This window comes from Conger conger, chromosome 4 (genome assembly GCF_963514075.1).
Source record: "Conger conger chromosome 4, fConCon1.1, whole genome shotgun sequence".
Taxonomy (NCBI): Eukaryota; Metazoa; Chordata; class Actinopteri; order Anguilliformes; family Congridae; genus Conger; species Conger conger.
The window spans coordinates 41,781,875-41,798,653 of NC_083763.1; the positions used below are offsets into that span (position 1 = coordinate 41,781,875).

The 16,779-nt window shown below is 38.9% G+C and overlaps 1 protein-coding gene across 3 annotated transcripts; it reads left to right on the forward strand.

The window, feature by feature from the left end:
• Positions 1-1,888: 1,888 nt before the first annotated feature.
• lrrc8c (leucine rich repeat containing 8 VRAC subunit C) lies at positions 1,889-16,217 on the forward strand. Of its 3 annotated transcripts, XM_061239468.1 has the most exons (4): positions 1,889-2,009; positions 6,516-6,570; positions 7,096-7,238; positions 12,402-16,217. In XM_061239468.1, exons 3-4 carry the CDS (start codon positions 7,101-7,103, stop codon positions 14,661-14,663), a joined length of 2,400 nt encoding a protein of 799 aa, XP_061095452.1. In that variant the 5' UTR covers positions 1,889-2,009; positions 6,516-6,570; positions 7,096-7,100; the 3' UTR covers positions 14,664-16,217. The 3 variants fall into 3 exon arrangements, with proteins under 3 accessions (XP_061095452.1, XP_061095451.1, XP_061095453.1); XM_061239467.1 differs by lacking the exon at positions 6,516-6,570 and having other exon boundaries at positions 1,903-2,009; XM_061239469.1 differs by lacking the exons at positions 6,516-6,570; positions 7,096-7,238 and having other exon boundaries at positions 1,908-2,009.
• The last annotated feature ends 562 nt before the right edge of the window (positions 16,218-16,779 follow it).

Below are 16,779 nucleotides of genomic sequence, written 5' to 3' on the forward strand. Positions count from 1 at the left end.
TTGTTGCAGTCTGCCTGAAATTAACGTCTTATTTACAAAGGCTACAACTCATTGCGCAATCAGCGAATGGGACTGCCTACAACCTGCATTTTGCGAGAGGCAGATCACATGTTTTGTGCATTGAATATTCCTTTTTATATTCCTTGTATCGACTCCACATAATAGTGTATCAATTGCAGCATATTCCAGCTGTGGCGGCTATTGTCGTTTGAATGAAATGTGAGATGTAACGTTGCAATGAGTTTGACTATTGCCAGAATAGAATGGGAATGTTGTGTCAGAGACATGACATATTTTACCATATTTTTTATATTAATGAGCATGTGTCTCTGTCTTGCTTGCAGCTCGGTTTACGCCTGCTATTTTGAGGCGGATACATTTTGCGCACAAATCAACCCTCATTAATTGCATGAATACAACAGAATACATAATCAGCCATACTTATAATACCTCTGTCCTTTATTTGTGTGATCAATTTTTAAATATATATACATTAAGGAGATAAGTACAGCTTGCACTGACTCAAGTTATTATGTTTTGCCAAAAAATGAAGGAACCACAGTCTACCCAATCAGGTCTCAGTTATCTCTTGTTCATTGGCCATTTATCCAATGGAACCCACCCACAGTACTGCATATACTGTATTATAGTAGACATCTTCATTTGGGATAGTTAAAAGTCTGAAGTTAGGTGTGTTTGTTGAGTCCAACGTGGCACACTTGTATGAGCCATTTGTTTGAAAAACAAAGAGAAAAGAGAATTTTATGATAAGAATATGAAAATGTTCTTGCATGAGATCTCAATCTATCTATGACCAAGTCTCAGCTTCCAAGCAGAGAAAACCAGATTTTCTGCCAAAATGTTCTGGTACTTTGCCTGGCCTGGACCACTGGCAGCTAAATATCTCCAAAACATCAATGATCCACCCCCATACTTGACAGTAAGTATGAGGTGCTTCTGCTTGTATACACTCATCTTTTTCTGCCAAACTTATTGATGGTATGTATGGTCAAAACGTTCAATTTTGGTCTCATCTGACCATAGCAGTCTCCTCCAGTCAAAATTCCAATGATGTTTTGCAAACTCCAGATGCTTGGTTTTGTTTATTGTGCTTAATAAGCGTTGTCTTCCTGCCACTCTTCCAAAGAGTTTGTTAGTATGGAAGTGCACCTCCATACTTTGAGAATTGAGAATTGGTGACCCCAAGATGCAATCAATCTCTGTTTTTCTTAAACTGTGATCCTTGGGGTTTTTATGGTCTCCCTCTCCATCTGTGGGGGATCACATCTTAAGTATCCATATCCAAGTATCCACCTCTCTGCTTGAACTAATAATAGGATAATCACTTCATTTTAATTATTATTTATTTACATGTTATTATATGTATAATATGTATGTGCATGTGTTTTTCATCTTGTCCATTTACTTTTTTTTGTTTATCGATTTGTTTGTTTTTTCTATGCTTTAGACATTTATTTGCCACGCCAATAAAAAATTGTAATTGAGAGAGAGAGAGAGAGAGAGAGAGAGAGAGGGAGAGATCATGTGCGCCCAAACACACACACACACACACACACGAAATCACTATATTAAAATTGACCACTGCTTTCCCCAATTATCCTGCACAATGTACTGCATGTTTCCATTGTAATATGCAAACTTAATTAGGCCTGTAAGAAGCATATTCCTCAGAATTGTTACAGTCGATTACGTTCATATAAAAACGAAAGAAATAACGCGAAAAGTATTAGGAAATGCTAACTCTGGTCATTAGCCATTAGACATGGTTTATACAATGTCCTCTTTCAGCCGCCCAAATCTTCTGAAGTCCCCGCCCTGCCAGCCTCAGCCAGCGCCGTAGTTTTTCAGCTCCACACGATGTTGAACTGGAGAAATAACGGAAAGCAGTGGAACTAGCCACAGCTTCCGCGCGACAGCAAGGACATGCGGCCACCGAAAGTAACATAATCCCAACCGTTGTAAAGAAATAGGCAACAGACGACATAGCGGTAAGGAGAAATATAAAATTATCTTGTAGAACACATAGCCTATTTCTCATTTTCCTGGGGGCTTTTTTCTTCCTCGGCGGAAACGCTAAACATGATTTAGATCGGAGTTTTTGCTGTTAAAATAATGTTTGTTATGGACTGAATCTTACTGTAAAGTATCTAAGATCCATATAGCGTGGTCACAATATTGCTTTAGTTTCCCAGAACTTACACATAGGCTACTGCGACTCGTGGATGACATACTGCAATTCGCAAGCAAGTAAGATAGGTATCTCATGGAGCAGTCTATTACACCGTTATGTAGTTATGCAGCCCGTTATATTGTTTTTTTTATATGTAAGCCTGATTGATAAAAAGTTGGGAGGAGTATTAAGTAGGAAATGTGCGTAGTTTGTCACTAAAATTAGCCTACAGAACGTGCTTCTAAGAATATAGGCTATTGAGTAAATGTTGTGTTTTCCCTGAGTAGAACAGTTGGTTAGTTTGTATTTGGAATGGGCAGGAACCAATATTACATTAAATATTTGAAATCAGTGACTAGTCATACTATACCATACCATCTGCTTATATGAAAAAACAAAGAACAGTCATTTATATTACTCACATGCCAGAGTACAGTATCCAACAGTGTTTGCACTGGGAGAAGGTGATGTGGTAGTGCTATTTTATAACATCAAAGTAAGCTGTGTTTATGTGCAACAGGTCTTCATGGAAACATTGTCCTTTAGCCTCACAATGATGTAGTTGTTCTACATTTTCCTTTGGGACATGTCTTGGACAGGATTTGTGCCCTGGGATTGGGTGTGAGTCAGACATACATTGTCTCTTTTGGGTTGCTGTTGAGCCTGGCGACATTTCCTGTCAGGAAGGGGGCAGTCGTGAAGGCTTGGCAGTTCACTAGATTTAACTCCCTGGGACCCAGGAGAAAATAGGTTTAAGTATTAAATTCTTTTTGACGTAATACAAGTGTCTTGAATTTAAAAAACATGTTGCAGTGAAAAATATTTGTAAAAGTATACTAACACTCAGTTAGGGAAGCCTAAACTGTATGTCCTCGTTTGAGATACAGGGTCCAGGAGGATAAAAGAAAACACTGAAACAGGAATGATAGCTTGTTCAAGTCAACAGTCCACAGACACATTAAAGCAAGGCTATTGTTCCGTGCTTATGAGAAATGACAAGGACTTATGCTTCCATTTCACTCGTCAAGAGTTGTTGGCTTACGATGAGTGAGATCATTATTGGAGCTTATGGGGGTGTTAATGTGTCCTTTGCAAAAATAGAATTTGACTACACTGATAGTGTCTGGTGTGGAGGCTTAAGTCCATAGGCATTCACCGGACGTTATGCACTTCTCAGCTGTATGTAAACATCCCCCTTGCCCCAGTTTGTTTTATATCCTTCCTCCTCAAGGTACAAGCAATGAGTTATTTCCACTTAGCTTGCCAGACTATGAAGGCTGTGCATTTGTCCTGTTCAAAACAACACATTAAATAGAAGCCATGGTGTCCAGGAAATAGATATGAAGTCCCTCTCATGTTGCGACTCTTGAAAAAAGGAGATGAGATCGGTGATGGTGCTATGCTACCAACGTAGGGTAAACACATTTTTCAAGCTTGCAAACAAATACATACCTTTTCTCATTCTTTATACATAGGGTTTTCTTTTTAATACAATTCAAGTTGATTTGGCATATTTGGTTTAGAACACAGTACACAGAATATCTATATTTATGCCACACATATACACTTCTGTTTATTACCGTAGGAAGCTAATGTACTATATTCAAACCAACAGGCACATCTTAAACATAATCCGTCTTGGTGATGTTTTGAATAAAAAGCAGCTGGGTATCTTCAGAGTGTAAATATTTATCCATGTGTCCGCCTGGATCTTGAATCAGACGATCTCACTGCACTAAATATGTATAGGATTGTTGCACATTAGATTAAACTTGTGCTCTGGATAATTTAGGTAGAAAATAATGCAACTGTGTCATGCAGTTGTCTTCATAGAGAACATAATTACAGCTTATTTAGCAGTAATTATCAAATAACAAACACTGTTTGTAAACTGGTTCTGTTCAATGTTTGGATGCTGATAATACACAAACACAAAGAGGAAATAACTGTAATTTACGCTTGAGTAAGGCTGTGAAATGAAAGGTATTGTTTAGAATTTTGTAAGCTGCTATTTGTTTTCAACAGGGGCTATAATTAGCACTAAGAGCACTGCTCTGTGTTGCTAGAGAAGGCCAACAGTTGAGTCAGGATAGCAATGGAGTTGTGTTATATATTTAACAGGGATATGAAATAGCTTGTGCTATTAGCATTTATTATGTGAGTATTCCTATAAATGTACAACATTTACAGAAGTGCTCTTAGCACTTGAGACAACAGCAGAGGGTGTATTAAGGGGCCTTACTGAAAGGTATTGCTGAGAAATTGCGTCACTATGGCTGGGGGACATCAACAGGGGCGAGGCAGCTTTTGTAAGTGGCATGCAGGATTACTACGGACATGGTGGATACAGGCCATGACCGGCTTGTACACTGTAATATGGTTTCATCTTAAAGGGGCAGTTCACTAAAAATGCAATTAAAGTATGTTTCCACTTACCCAGAGTACTATCTCTCCATCGAGATACAGTGGGGCAAAAAAGTATTTAGTCAGCCACCAATTGTGCAAGTTCTCCCACTTAAAAAGATGAGAGAGGCCTGTAATTTCCGTCATAGGTACACTTCAACTATGAGAATCCAGGAAATCACATTGTAGGATTTTTAATGAATTAATTGGTAAATTCCTCGGTAAAATAAGTATTTGGTCACCTACAAACAAGCAAGATTTCTGGCTCTCACAGACCTGTAACTTCTTCTTGAAGAGGCTCCTCTGTCCTCCACTCGTTACCTGTATTAATGGCACCCGTTTGAACTCGTTATCAGTATAAAAGACACCTGTCCACAACCTCAAACAGTCACACTCCAAACTCCACTATGGCCAAGACCAAAGAGCTGTCAAAGGACACCAGAAACAAAATTGTAGACCTGCACCAGGCTGCAATAGGTAAGCAGCTTGGTGTGAAGAAATCAACTGTGGGAGCAATTATTCGAAAATGGAAGACATACAAGATCACTGATAATCTCCCTCGATCTGGGGCTCCATGCAAGATCTCACCCCGTGGGGTCAAAATGATCACAAGAGCGGTGAGCAAAAATCCCAGAACCACACGGGGGGACCTAGTGAATGACCTGCAGAGAGCTGGGACCAAAGTAACAAAGGCTACCATCAGTAACACACTACGCCGCCAGGGACTCAAATCCTGCAGTGCCAGACGTGTCCCTCTGCTTAAGCCAGTACATGTCCAGGCCCGTCTGAAGTTTGCTAGAGAGCATTTGGATGATCCAGAAGAGGATTGGGAGAATGTCATATGGTCAGATGAAACCAAAATAGAACTTTTTGGTAAAAACTCAACTTGTCGTGTTTGGAGGAGAAAGAATGCTGAGTTGCATCCAAAGAACACCATACCTACTGTGAAGCATGGGGGTGGAAACATCATGCTTTGGGGCTGTTTTTCTGCAAAGGGACCAGGACGACTGATCAGTGTAAAGGAAAGAATGAATGGGGCCATGTATCGTGAGATTTCGAGTGAAAACCTCCTTCCATCAGCAAGGGCATTGAAGATGAAACGTGGCTGGGTCTTTCAGCATGACAATGATCCCAAACACACTGCCCGGGCAACGAAGGAGTGGCTTCGTAAGAAGCATTTCAAGGTCCTGGAGTGGCCTAGCCAGTCTCCAGATCTCAACCCCATAGAAAATCTTTGGAGGGAGTTGAAAGTCCGTGTTGCCCAGCGACAGCCCCAAAACATCACTGCTCTAGAGGAGATCTGCATGGAGGAATGGGCCAAAATACCAGCAACAGTGTGTGAAAACCTTGTGAAGACTTACAGAAAATGTTTGACCTCTGTCATTGCCAACAAAGGGTATATAACAAAGTATTGAGATGAACTTTTGTTATTGACCAAATACTTATTTTCCACCATAATTTGCAAATAAATTCTTTAAAAATCAGACAATGTGATTTTCTGGATTCTTTTTTTTTCTCATTTTGTCTCTCATAGTTGAGGTATACCTATGATGAAAATGACAGGCCTCTCATCTTTTTAAGTGGGAGAACTTGCACAATTGGTGGCTGACTAAATACTTTTTTGCCCCACTGTAGTTTAGCTGAGATGTGACATATTTTGGCACAAACATCAGCAGAGCTCAAAAATGCACATTTTAGTTCAGAGCTATTTGAAAAGCACCCTGTGGCCCCAAAACACCACCTTTCTCAATCTATTTTTTTTCTCCCTTTAATTCCTCAGTGTTATAGCTAGAAATGTGATGCACATTGAGAATTAGGTGTGTTTGGTTGCCTGATCATAGTACCATGGAATAGGGAACTGTAGTTACTTTACATGCTAAATGGCGAGGTGCAAGTTATCCAAAACCATGTCTCCTTACAGGGAAAGAAGTCCCTTCTGCAATATTTATGAGAAGCTAAAGGGCAAGCCTTTCAAGGTACAGCTAACTTTCCATATAGTAGTACCAAAGCTTTGCTCAAACGTATCAGAAAGAAGCAGTCACAACAAATGTGCAACAATCCCCAAGTAATTCAGCACTGCCATGACAGATTCCACATGCCACCAAATTCTATTTACAAATCAGATTACCTACTCAGCTAGCAATGCAAACCTGTTTTCATTTATTGTTGTTTAAATATTACTTCACCCTGTCTGGTGTGAATAATGGAAAATATATCTGACCATTATGAATTCTTATTTTTGAAATGTTTTATTGGATACAGCAAAGATAACCCATTTGCCTCTGCTAGAATGGATCATACTGTGATGCACTGCTATTATCCAAAATGCTGATAATTGTTGACCAAATTTAATTATTATTTATTTCACTCCCCATTGAAAAGACTGCATTTCATAAACAGCAATGCCCCTGCTGTCTGGATGAAAGCATCTGTGGTTTCAATTTTGAACCATTGCGGTCAGACAGGCTGAAGTTGCTGACATTGCATTTCTGTCCCAATAGGAGCCATGATTCCCGTGACAGAGTTCCGCCAATTCTCAGAGCAGCAGCCGGCTTTCCGTGTGCTGAAACCATGGTGGGACGTGTTCACAGACTACCTCTCAGTGGTCATGCTTATGATCGGAGTGTTTGGGTGCACCCTGCAGGTCAGTGCCGGCATCACAGGCTTCCTCAGACCCAGTGTGAGAAAGGAACCGGCACACATGGGGGGGGGGGGGGGTCATTCCAATAGCATATTTTTCCTTTCCTCAGTCCTTTTCTTGGGCTTAGCTCAAGAAAGGGAAGCAAGAAAAGGAGGTGAAGACAGGGGGCACCCTGTAGCGTAGTGGTTAATGTAAATGACTGGGACATGCAAGGTCGGTGGCTCTAATCCCGGTGTAGCCACAATAAGATCCACACAGCCGTTGGGCCCTTGAGTAAGGCCCTTAACCCTGCATTGCTCCAGGGGAGGATTGTCTCCTGCTTAGTCTAATCAACTGTACGTTGTTCTGGATAAGTGCGTCTGCCAAATGGCAATAATGCAAATCGATAAAATGTGAAATAGGAAAATGGCAGATGTGGCAGATGGGGAGAGGTGGATCCGCAGGTCAATCACGCGTGTTACGCGTTTAAAAAAAAAATACTACCTCAAAAGAATCGCTGAAAAGAAGGGCATAGAAAAACAATCGGTCCCTGGAGAGTGATTAGTTTAGAGGGAAGACATTTTAGAGTTTGAGTTCAAAAGTACTGTTCATAATAGTATAATTTGGCATGGGTAAATGCATAGTTTTGAATGGCAAAGTGTGCTTTTTGGCACCAAAGGCTACAAAGCTGCAATACCTTGAGTAACGTATTGATGAACTTAAAAGTACAATCGGTAAGATTTTTCTGTTAAAACATTGTTACAAGACAATTGTAAATTCCTTCCTATCATTGAAAAAGGCTCACTAACATGTTACCTGTGTTTATAGTCCTTAAATTCAGGTTTCAAAATATACAGTTGACCGATCGACCCTCTGTACCAAAACATTGTTAAGCTGTACAATAATTCAAGCTCATTGGTTGAAAATGTGTTCTAATTGCCACAGCCAATGGTGTGTGTGGGGGAGGGATAAACAGTGTTTGTCACCCTTTGTTGCTGAAACTCCTCTCTTGACCAAAATTACCTACTGTACCTTTGAAAACAAGCAAATTCATATTGTATATTGTTACCAGGGAAAACATCAAGATTATTGCACAGTAGTTTTAGAGTAATATTTCTATTATTGATGAATAATGGATGCTTCTCAGCCATGAATAGTTCTCAGCTTTGTAACATAACTACAAATATAATAATTTGTATATTCTACTAGAATAAATTAAATCACAAGCCTGTTCATGTAATTTCTGTTTTTGAGATTGATTTTAGATTTATGGCAGCACATCACCTTTCTACTTACTTCCTGATTAAAATTCATTAGTAGACCATTGAGAGGTGAATTCGATGTTATAGTAGTATGCTCTCACCTACACACATGAACATTTAAATATTATACACACATACAAATATAATATTATACAAACAAAATATGACACAGCAGAAAGTGTTCTACAGTTGCTGAATTCACAAACAGTACAGTGTTAACGAATGAAAGCCTTGCAGTGTGCTGGGAGTTTACGAATGGAAAAGGGGTGGATTCTCAAACATTGCCTGATGCACTCAGTCCCTCTAAAAAACTTACACTGATTCCAGCCCTTCAGACTGCTTTGCCACTGCTGAACTAGCCAAAGCAGGTGAAGCTTTAGTTGCCGCTTCTTATCTGGAGATAACACAAATCCCCTCGGCAGGAACTCAGTATTAGGGTGGAAATTTGCTCTGCTCTCCCGTATGAATTGGTTTCATAAGTAAATGTAATTTATTACAGTTAATAAATTCTGTTAAATCTGAAATGCAGGACATGAGATTGCCCAGTTTATAGTTTAAATCTTGTACAACAGCCATTATTGTTCTAATTAATACTTTTTCCTGACATAATGGAGCTCCATGTCAAGATTGAAAGATGTAAACATGGGCTTATCTGTGAAAATTGATTTCTACTCCCAATTTTCACCGTGTGCAATATATAGTTGTTTAGATTAGTACATTACATCTTGGTACACCTTGTACGTATTATACAGCGTGATAAAGTGTGTTGAGGTTGTGGAATGTCTAGGTTTCTGCTGATCTTCAGCAGCTCCACGCAGCAGATCTGAGTTTCCTATTCCCTTTCTCCTCATTATGGCTTTCTTGCATTTCTGGCTGATATTACTTTTGCTCCTGTTTTGTCTCTGATTTTCGAAAGGTATCACTCCCACTGCACCTGAAAGCAGACCAGTAATTACTCCATTATTCTTTTATAAGTGGTCATCCATACTCAGGAAGTCAGTGTCAAATGATTAAATCTGCTGCCAGAATCAAATTAATGATTTTATCTCAAGTTTTGTCCAAGCTGAACAGGAAAGTAGTTCAAGTGGAAATGACACTTGAAAAGCCAAAAGAATTACTCTTCAGTATTACTAAAACAAAGTTACAGAGGCTCAAACACAGTGGAAGTGTAAGATTTATTTTGCACTGAAAAGATTTTCTGTATTTGAGTATATAGTATTTCTGTATAGATTATTGTGGCAGTGCCTGGCATGCTTAGAAACACAACAGTTACAGCCAAAACACAGCCCCTCTCAAATTTGATGACAATATCACAAAAAAAGGAGCACTCTGCATTGTTTTTTCAAAGGCAGTTTTCCAAAAAAGACATTTGGAAACAATATTATGACATCTAAAATACAGTTTTTTGCTTACTAAAGCAAACTAAGTTCCACCGCCTGTCACCCTCCCCCTACCTCTCTGTTCCAAACTCCCTCTCCTTGCAGCTATCCTCAGACAGCAACAGGTTAAGATCATAAAAAATAAGTACAATAATTACTATAATACCATCTTGTATAGTAATATATGAGTTTTTTGTGAAATACCCAACCCCCATCAAGTCAAACACATTCCATAATTTCACATGCTATTTATTATTCAAAAGCAGGCTGGCTCCTTATGTATAAGCGTACTGAATAATAATAAAATGATGAGCTGAATTTATACTGAATTTTCTTACACATGGATGGAGGTAACACTAGTACAAATACTGTTCAGAGACGGTTGTACTTGGGCTCATTGTGTTCTAGAGAGCCTATACAAAAGCTAGATAATAGCACTTCTATGTACGAGTACTTGTAGAAGTATACAATGGCGAAAAGGATAATTCCTCCAGAGAAATCTTAAGAAACAATGGACATTCTATCAACGTTTCTCCAAGTTAGCACATGTTTAGAATGAGAGACTACTATGCATTTGGTCCGCTGGACAGTAACATTACGTTATTTCATGTAGTATGTGGATGAGCTAAAGCAATGGTATGTGAAAATAGGTTATACAGATAGAACCATGAGTTAACGCTTGCAAGTGGTACAGTATATCCTGTTACCATAGTGATTGATAATTGCAGGCTGAAAAAGGAATGAATGCAAAAAAAAAACCTCACTGAGACTTAAGGGGCTAGCCACACGTTCATTCTATGACTCTAAATCTAAAATTGTGGCAAATCAGAGGCAAATCGAGACAAAATGGGTCTACTGTAATTGTGTGTGGTTTTCTTAATCATAAAACCTCACAGTGATGTTTTTTTCTTTGTTGCACACACCTTTTGTGATGGGTTCCTTCCTGCCTCTGCTGTACACAGCAGTTCAGTGGAGTCAATGGAATATAATTTCCCTTCTTCCCTAATCTGTGCCTTTCTACAACTTTATGCCTCGTTTCTTTGTATTTAATTTTTGCCTTAATTTTGGCTTAATTTTAAATGTACCCATTGTGTGTTTCTTCCTAAAATTGCCAATATCTTGATTTATTGAACAGTAGAGATGGTCATTTCATACACATCATACCATATGCAAAATGGTTTGTTGCCTACAAATGCAATACATAGGATAATGCACCTTCACCATACAAAACAAAACAAAACAAAACACAACAAAAGTCCATGCACATTACCCAGCACCTTAGCATGCAGAATAATAACAAGGTGGATCAATACTGAACAAAACAAAGCAACATATTTTGTTTGCATAAGAATTCACAACATTTTTTCAACAGCTTTTTTCATATACTGTATCCACTTTTTAAGATCTCCCATCTACTGACAGCAAGAAAAAAATGAAGCTAACTTCAGGAACAAAGGAACAATTTACAAAGCCGACTAAAATGTTTTGCTTTAAATCATGGTGCCATAATATGTTTTTTTGTAGGCTATATTACACACAGCTACACATGAATTTGATGGTTTTACACAACCCAATCACATCTGTTGCCTCTACCTTGAGTAGAGTTAGGCTCTATCCACTCAAGTGGTCTTTAACTAGCTTCAGTACAGAGCCAACATAAATGTTTAACTAAATAATAAAACAGCTTAATTTTGACCTTCATATTATATTTCAAGATATGCTAGTTTCATCAAGGCAGAACTGTGAGCATGGTGTTTGTCCTTCATTGATGGTGTTATGATGTGTTGCTTGGTGATCTCTTGGAACTCTTGGATGTATGAGCAATGTGCCACTGCATGTGTCAGTACTGGAGGACACAGTAAGGATTAAGCCAAATTATTAATGCTAAATGATCCAGATAAATTGGATCATTTCATGCACATGCTTGCAGAGGCAGTGAGAAGCTTGTAGTGGTGGGCTATTTCAATGTAGTGGAAACACTGCCTGTATGAGCCAAGAGTCTCATTGAGGTCACAGCCTCAGATATTTAGATATTTAACATTAGTGTGTTCGCCCCGTTATAGTTCAAATTTAAGATAAAATACTAGCTCTGTGTATCAAAAAAATATTAATACTTGAAACGACATTAATGTCTGCTACCTCACTAGTCACACTTTTTTTTTTACACGACTCCCCGTAGTTATCTCTTATCTTTCCCTACCTCACCCTCCATCTTCTTATATTTATTCATGACTAGTACCACAATATACTGCTGCTACATCTCTCTCAGGTTAATAGAACCATTCACTAAAAGCTTCAGATGTACAACGCAAACAATGCATCTGCAGGCTTTGATAAGAACAAAGGGATGGGGGTTTTCCTCCAGTTTGAAAATGCATAAAATGTGAAAATTTCTGAAATAAAAATGAAAATGTGAAAACTTGTTTTGCTTTCTTTTTCTTTTGGTGATCTGCATTGTTCAGTTATTATTCTAGTACAGAATAAATACAGTGTCACAAATTTGTTCACATTCATCTAACAGCCTTCTCTTATGCTTTGTATTTTAGGTAATGCAAGACAAAATTATCTGTCTTCCAAAAATAATGCCAGTTGGGAATCAAACAGTCCCCTTGATAAACCAAACAGAGGCCATGGAGTCCACGGTGTCTCCTACATCCGCTCTGCCAATTGTCCGTGAAATGAAGGGTTTAAAGACTGACCTGGACCTGCAGCAGTACAGCTTCATAAACCAGATGTGCTATGAAAAAGCACTGCACTGGTACGCTAAATATTTTCCATATCTTGTCCTCATACACACCCTCATCTTCATGGTGTGCAGCAATTTCTGGTTCAAGTTCCCAGGGTCTAGCTCCAAAATAGAACACTTTATTTCTATTTTAGGTAAGTGCTTTGATTCGCCTTGGACTACCCGGGCACTGTCTGAGGTGTCAGGGGAAAACCCTGAGGAGAAGGACAAGAAGAAGATCAGTGTCACCAGCAGGTCCAACCTTAATGTACCCATGACTGAAGGCAATCTGGAGAAGACACAGTCCCTCAGGTCCATCCCGGAAAAGATTGTAGTCGATAAGCCAGCTGCAAGTGTCTTGGACAAGAAGGAAGGAGAACAAGCTAAGGCCTTGTTTGAAAAGGTTAAAAAATTCCGCCTTCATGTTGAAGAAGGAGATCTGCTCTACATCATGTATGTGCGTCAGACTGTTCTCAAAGTTCTGAAGTTTCTCTTGATCATCGCTTATAACAGTGCCCTGGTGTCAAAAGTTCAGATAACGGTTAAATGTGACATGGATATTCAGGACATGACTGGATACAAAAACTTCTCTTGCAATCACACAATGGCTCACTTGTTCTCCAAGCTGTCTTATTGTTATTTATGCTTTGTTGGTGTTTATGGATTTACGTCCCTTTACACTTTGTATTGGTTGTTCTACCGCTCACTCAAAGAGTACTCCTTTGAGTATGTTCGGCAGGAGACTGGTATTGATGACATTCCTGATGTAAAAAATGACTTTGCCTTCATGCTGCACATGATCGACCAGTATGATCCTCTATACTCCAAGAGGTTTGCAGTGTTTCTATCTGAAGTAAGCGAGAATAAACTGAAGCAACTGAATCTGAACCATGAGTGGACCGCAGAGAAACTGCGACAGAGGTTGCAGGTCAATTCCAACAACCGGCTGGAGCTGCAGCTCTTCATGCTCTCTGGCCTTCCAGACACTATCTTTGAAGTGACCGAGCTCCAGTCCCTGAAGCTAGAGATCATCAATAATGTTACAATACCAGCCTCCATTGCCCAGCTCGTGGATCTCCAAGAGCTCTCCCTTTACCAGTGCTCCCTTAAGATCCATAGTGCAGCTACATCCTTCCTGAAGGAGAACCTGAAGGTGCTGCGGGTGAAGTTCGACGACAGCAGGGAGCTGCCACATTGGATTTATAGTCTGCGCAACCTGGAGGAGCTCCACCTCATTGGTTCCTTGAGTCCAGAAACCTCCAAGAACATTATCCTGGAGTCCCTACGTGAGCTAAAGTCCCTCAAGACCCTTAGCCTGAAGAGCAACTTCACTAAAATCTCCCAGTCCATCGTGGATGTGTCTAGCCACCTGCAACGGCTATACATCCACAATGATGGCACCAAGTTGGTTATGCTGAACAACCTGAAAAAGATGGTGAACCTGACCGAACTGGAGTTGATGCACTGTGACCTGGAGCGCATTCCTCATGCTGTATTCAGCCTCACCAACCTACAGGAGCTGGACTTGAAGGAAAACAACATCAAGTCCATTGAAGAGATCCTCAGCTTCCAGCACTTGCGCAAGCTCACCTGTCTCAAGTTGTGGCACAATGCCATCACCTACATTCCAGAGCACATAAAGAAACTGGGCAGCTTGGAGCGGCTCTACTTCAGCCACAACAAGATCGAGATCCTCCCCTCTCACCTTTTCCTCTGCAACAAGTTACGCTACCTGGATCTATCCAACAACGACATCCGCTTCATCCCCCCTGAGATCGGAGTCCTCCAGAGCCTCCAGTACTTCTCTGTCACTTGTAACAATATTGAGAACCTCCCAGATGAGCTCTTCTTCTGTAAAAAGCTCAAAACTCTCAAACTGGGGAAGAACACTCTGTCACTGCTCTCACCAAAGATTTCATACTTGGTTTTATTGACACACTTAGAACTCAAGGGCAACCACTTTGAGGCTCTACCGGCTGAGCTGGGCTCCTGTAGGGCCCTGAAGCGCAGTGGCCTTGTGGTGGAGGCTGCCCTCTTTGAGACACTGCCTTCAGATGTTAGGGAACAAATGACAGTTGAGTGATCTGCCTCGACTTTCTGAAAAATATGAATATTCAATATTACAATCTAAATATGACAATCGTATACAACTTCTACATTGGAACAGTTATTTCTACTTTATTTTTAAACATAATGTTTGCACAGTACACATAATTGTGTTATCTGCTGTGAAAAAGATTGATAATTTTTACAAAAATCCTGAAACAGGCATAGCCCTATAGTTATAGTTAAACTCTATTTAAAGGAAAATGGTTGCGAAAAAATATTTCTGTTAGGCTTAGATTATTTTTTAACTCAATCTTTAAGTTCTTGGTAAATGTTTCATGTTTGCAATGTATGTGATGCAGTTTGTTTTCACTGCAGTTCTGTTCATACAAAAGTTTTACTTGTTATTCTGAATCACCATGTTCCAAGGTCTTTTTTACCTTCATTTAATCAAGAAGAAAGGGATTATGCTCATCTAGTGGTCTCCCTGTTCTGAAGTTACTACTCAAACACAATACTACTCCTATTACTGCTATTATGCAATCACACTCAGTAAGACAATAAGAATGTTATGTAGGCCATGATGTACAATATGTACAATATATATATATTTAAATGATTGAATTATTATAATACATTATTCACATTATGTCTGGTGGCATATGGACATTACCATACATTTGCACTGGAAAACTACTGAACATTTATGCAGCTGACCTATATGTATAGTTGTCAACGGTTGAATCTGATTGCATCACTCAGTTCTGTTTCCAGGCTTTTTATGAAGTTTTTTTTACATACAGTATGTTTGTATGGAATATCACACAACATTACATTACATTACATTACAGGCATTTAGCGGACGCTCTTATCCTGAGCGACGTACAATTTAAGTGCAAATCGAACCCAGGGACACATGCAATGAGGACCCTAGAGGAAAGTATGGTTCCGAGTCCTTGCGTGACCACATAGATACAATTTGAACCCTTGAAGAATACATCAACTTATACCACGGTTAGCAGCTAGAATACCCAGAGTACAACAATTGCTATAAGTGCTATTATAATCTATGGCCGACACTGCCAGATTGCTCCTCTGACACTCACAGTACAAATTTTACTCTAAGCCATGTTCCAATGTCCATTGTGACAACGGAGGAATGGATTTGGCTCTACTTGGTTTATGGGAGAGAAAGAGAATAATGGTCTACTATGCCCCCAATGTTATTAGAGTAAGCTATATTTCTGATATGATTTATGTTCACGTTTAAAACAATCATGTTCATGCAGCTATTGATTTTTAGTCTGAGATTAATTCATAGCAGTAGTGTACGGAAAAAAAAATGAATACATTGCAATTTGAAATACAATCATATGATTGCCAAATGTACTGTGCACTCTGTACTATATCTATTTTGTATGTTTTTCATATACTGTTGAAGATTAAAGGAAAAAATGTCACCTTTATTTTTAGAAACCTCATGGATTGTAAGGTAAAGTTATTCTTATATATGTGAATTTGATTTAGGTTTTATATACCAAAGTTGTAACTTAATACCAAGTAAATTAATTAAAATTATATTTTGACTCCATATGGTCCCAACTGTACTTTAACATGTTCAAATGAATATGCCTCATTTGAGAATTTCACTTCAAATGTAACAAAATTCAAAATCAGATTAATATTGCTTAAGATGCAACATGCCATTTCATGTTATTTTATAAACAAAACTAGTTTATTTATTTAGCTATAGGATTGCTATGCTGATGGCAGAAACTTTCTGAATAGTTTGGAGGAAACTTAAAAGCAATGTTAAGATAGATGATGACAAGAACATTGATTACATTTTTGTGATTATTTAGTCACAAGGAATTTCTTAAAATTGCAGTGCATTGAATTATTATCATATTGATTCAATTTCGGTTAAATATTCCCCCTCAAGGACACATCAACAGTTTGCATTCCATTGCTGTATATAATTTGTGTCATATAGGAAAAAAGTATAGACTGTACATACTGTGTTGTCTTTCATATGGTGCAAGGCTTGGTTTTCTTAGTTATAAATCTGCCACAGGTACAGAGACTCTTACAGAGTTAGCTGTATACGCATTCTTGGTGATGAATGAACAGAATGACTGGAGGCTGAAGTTAAA

Coding starts and splice junctions, on each gene's coding strand:
- lrrc8c (XM_061239468.1), top strand. CDS start 7,101: ATGATTCCCGTGACAGAGTTCCGCCAATTCTCAGAGCAGCAGCCGGCT. Junction 7,239..12,401: donor TGTTTGGGTGCACCCTGCAG/GTCAGTGCCGGC, acceptor TTTGTATTTTAG/GTAATGCAAGACAAAATTAT.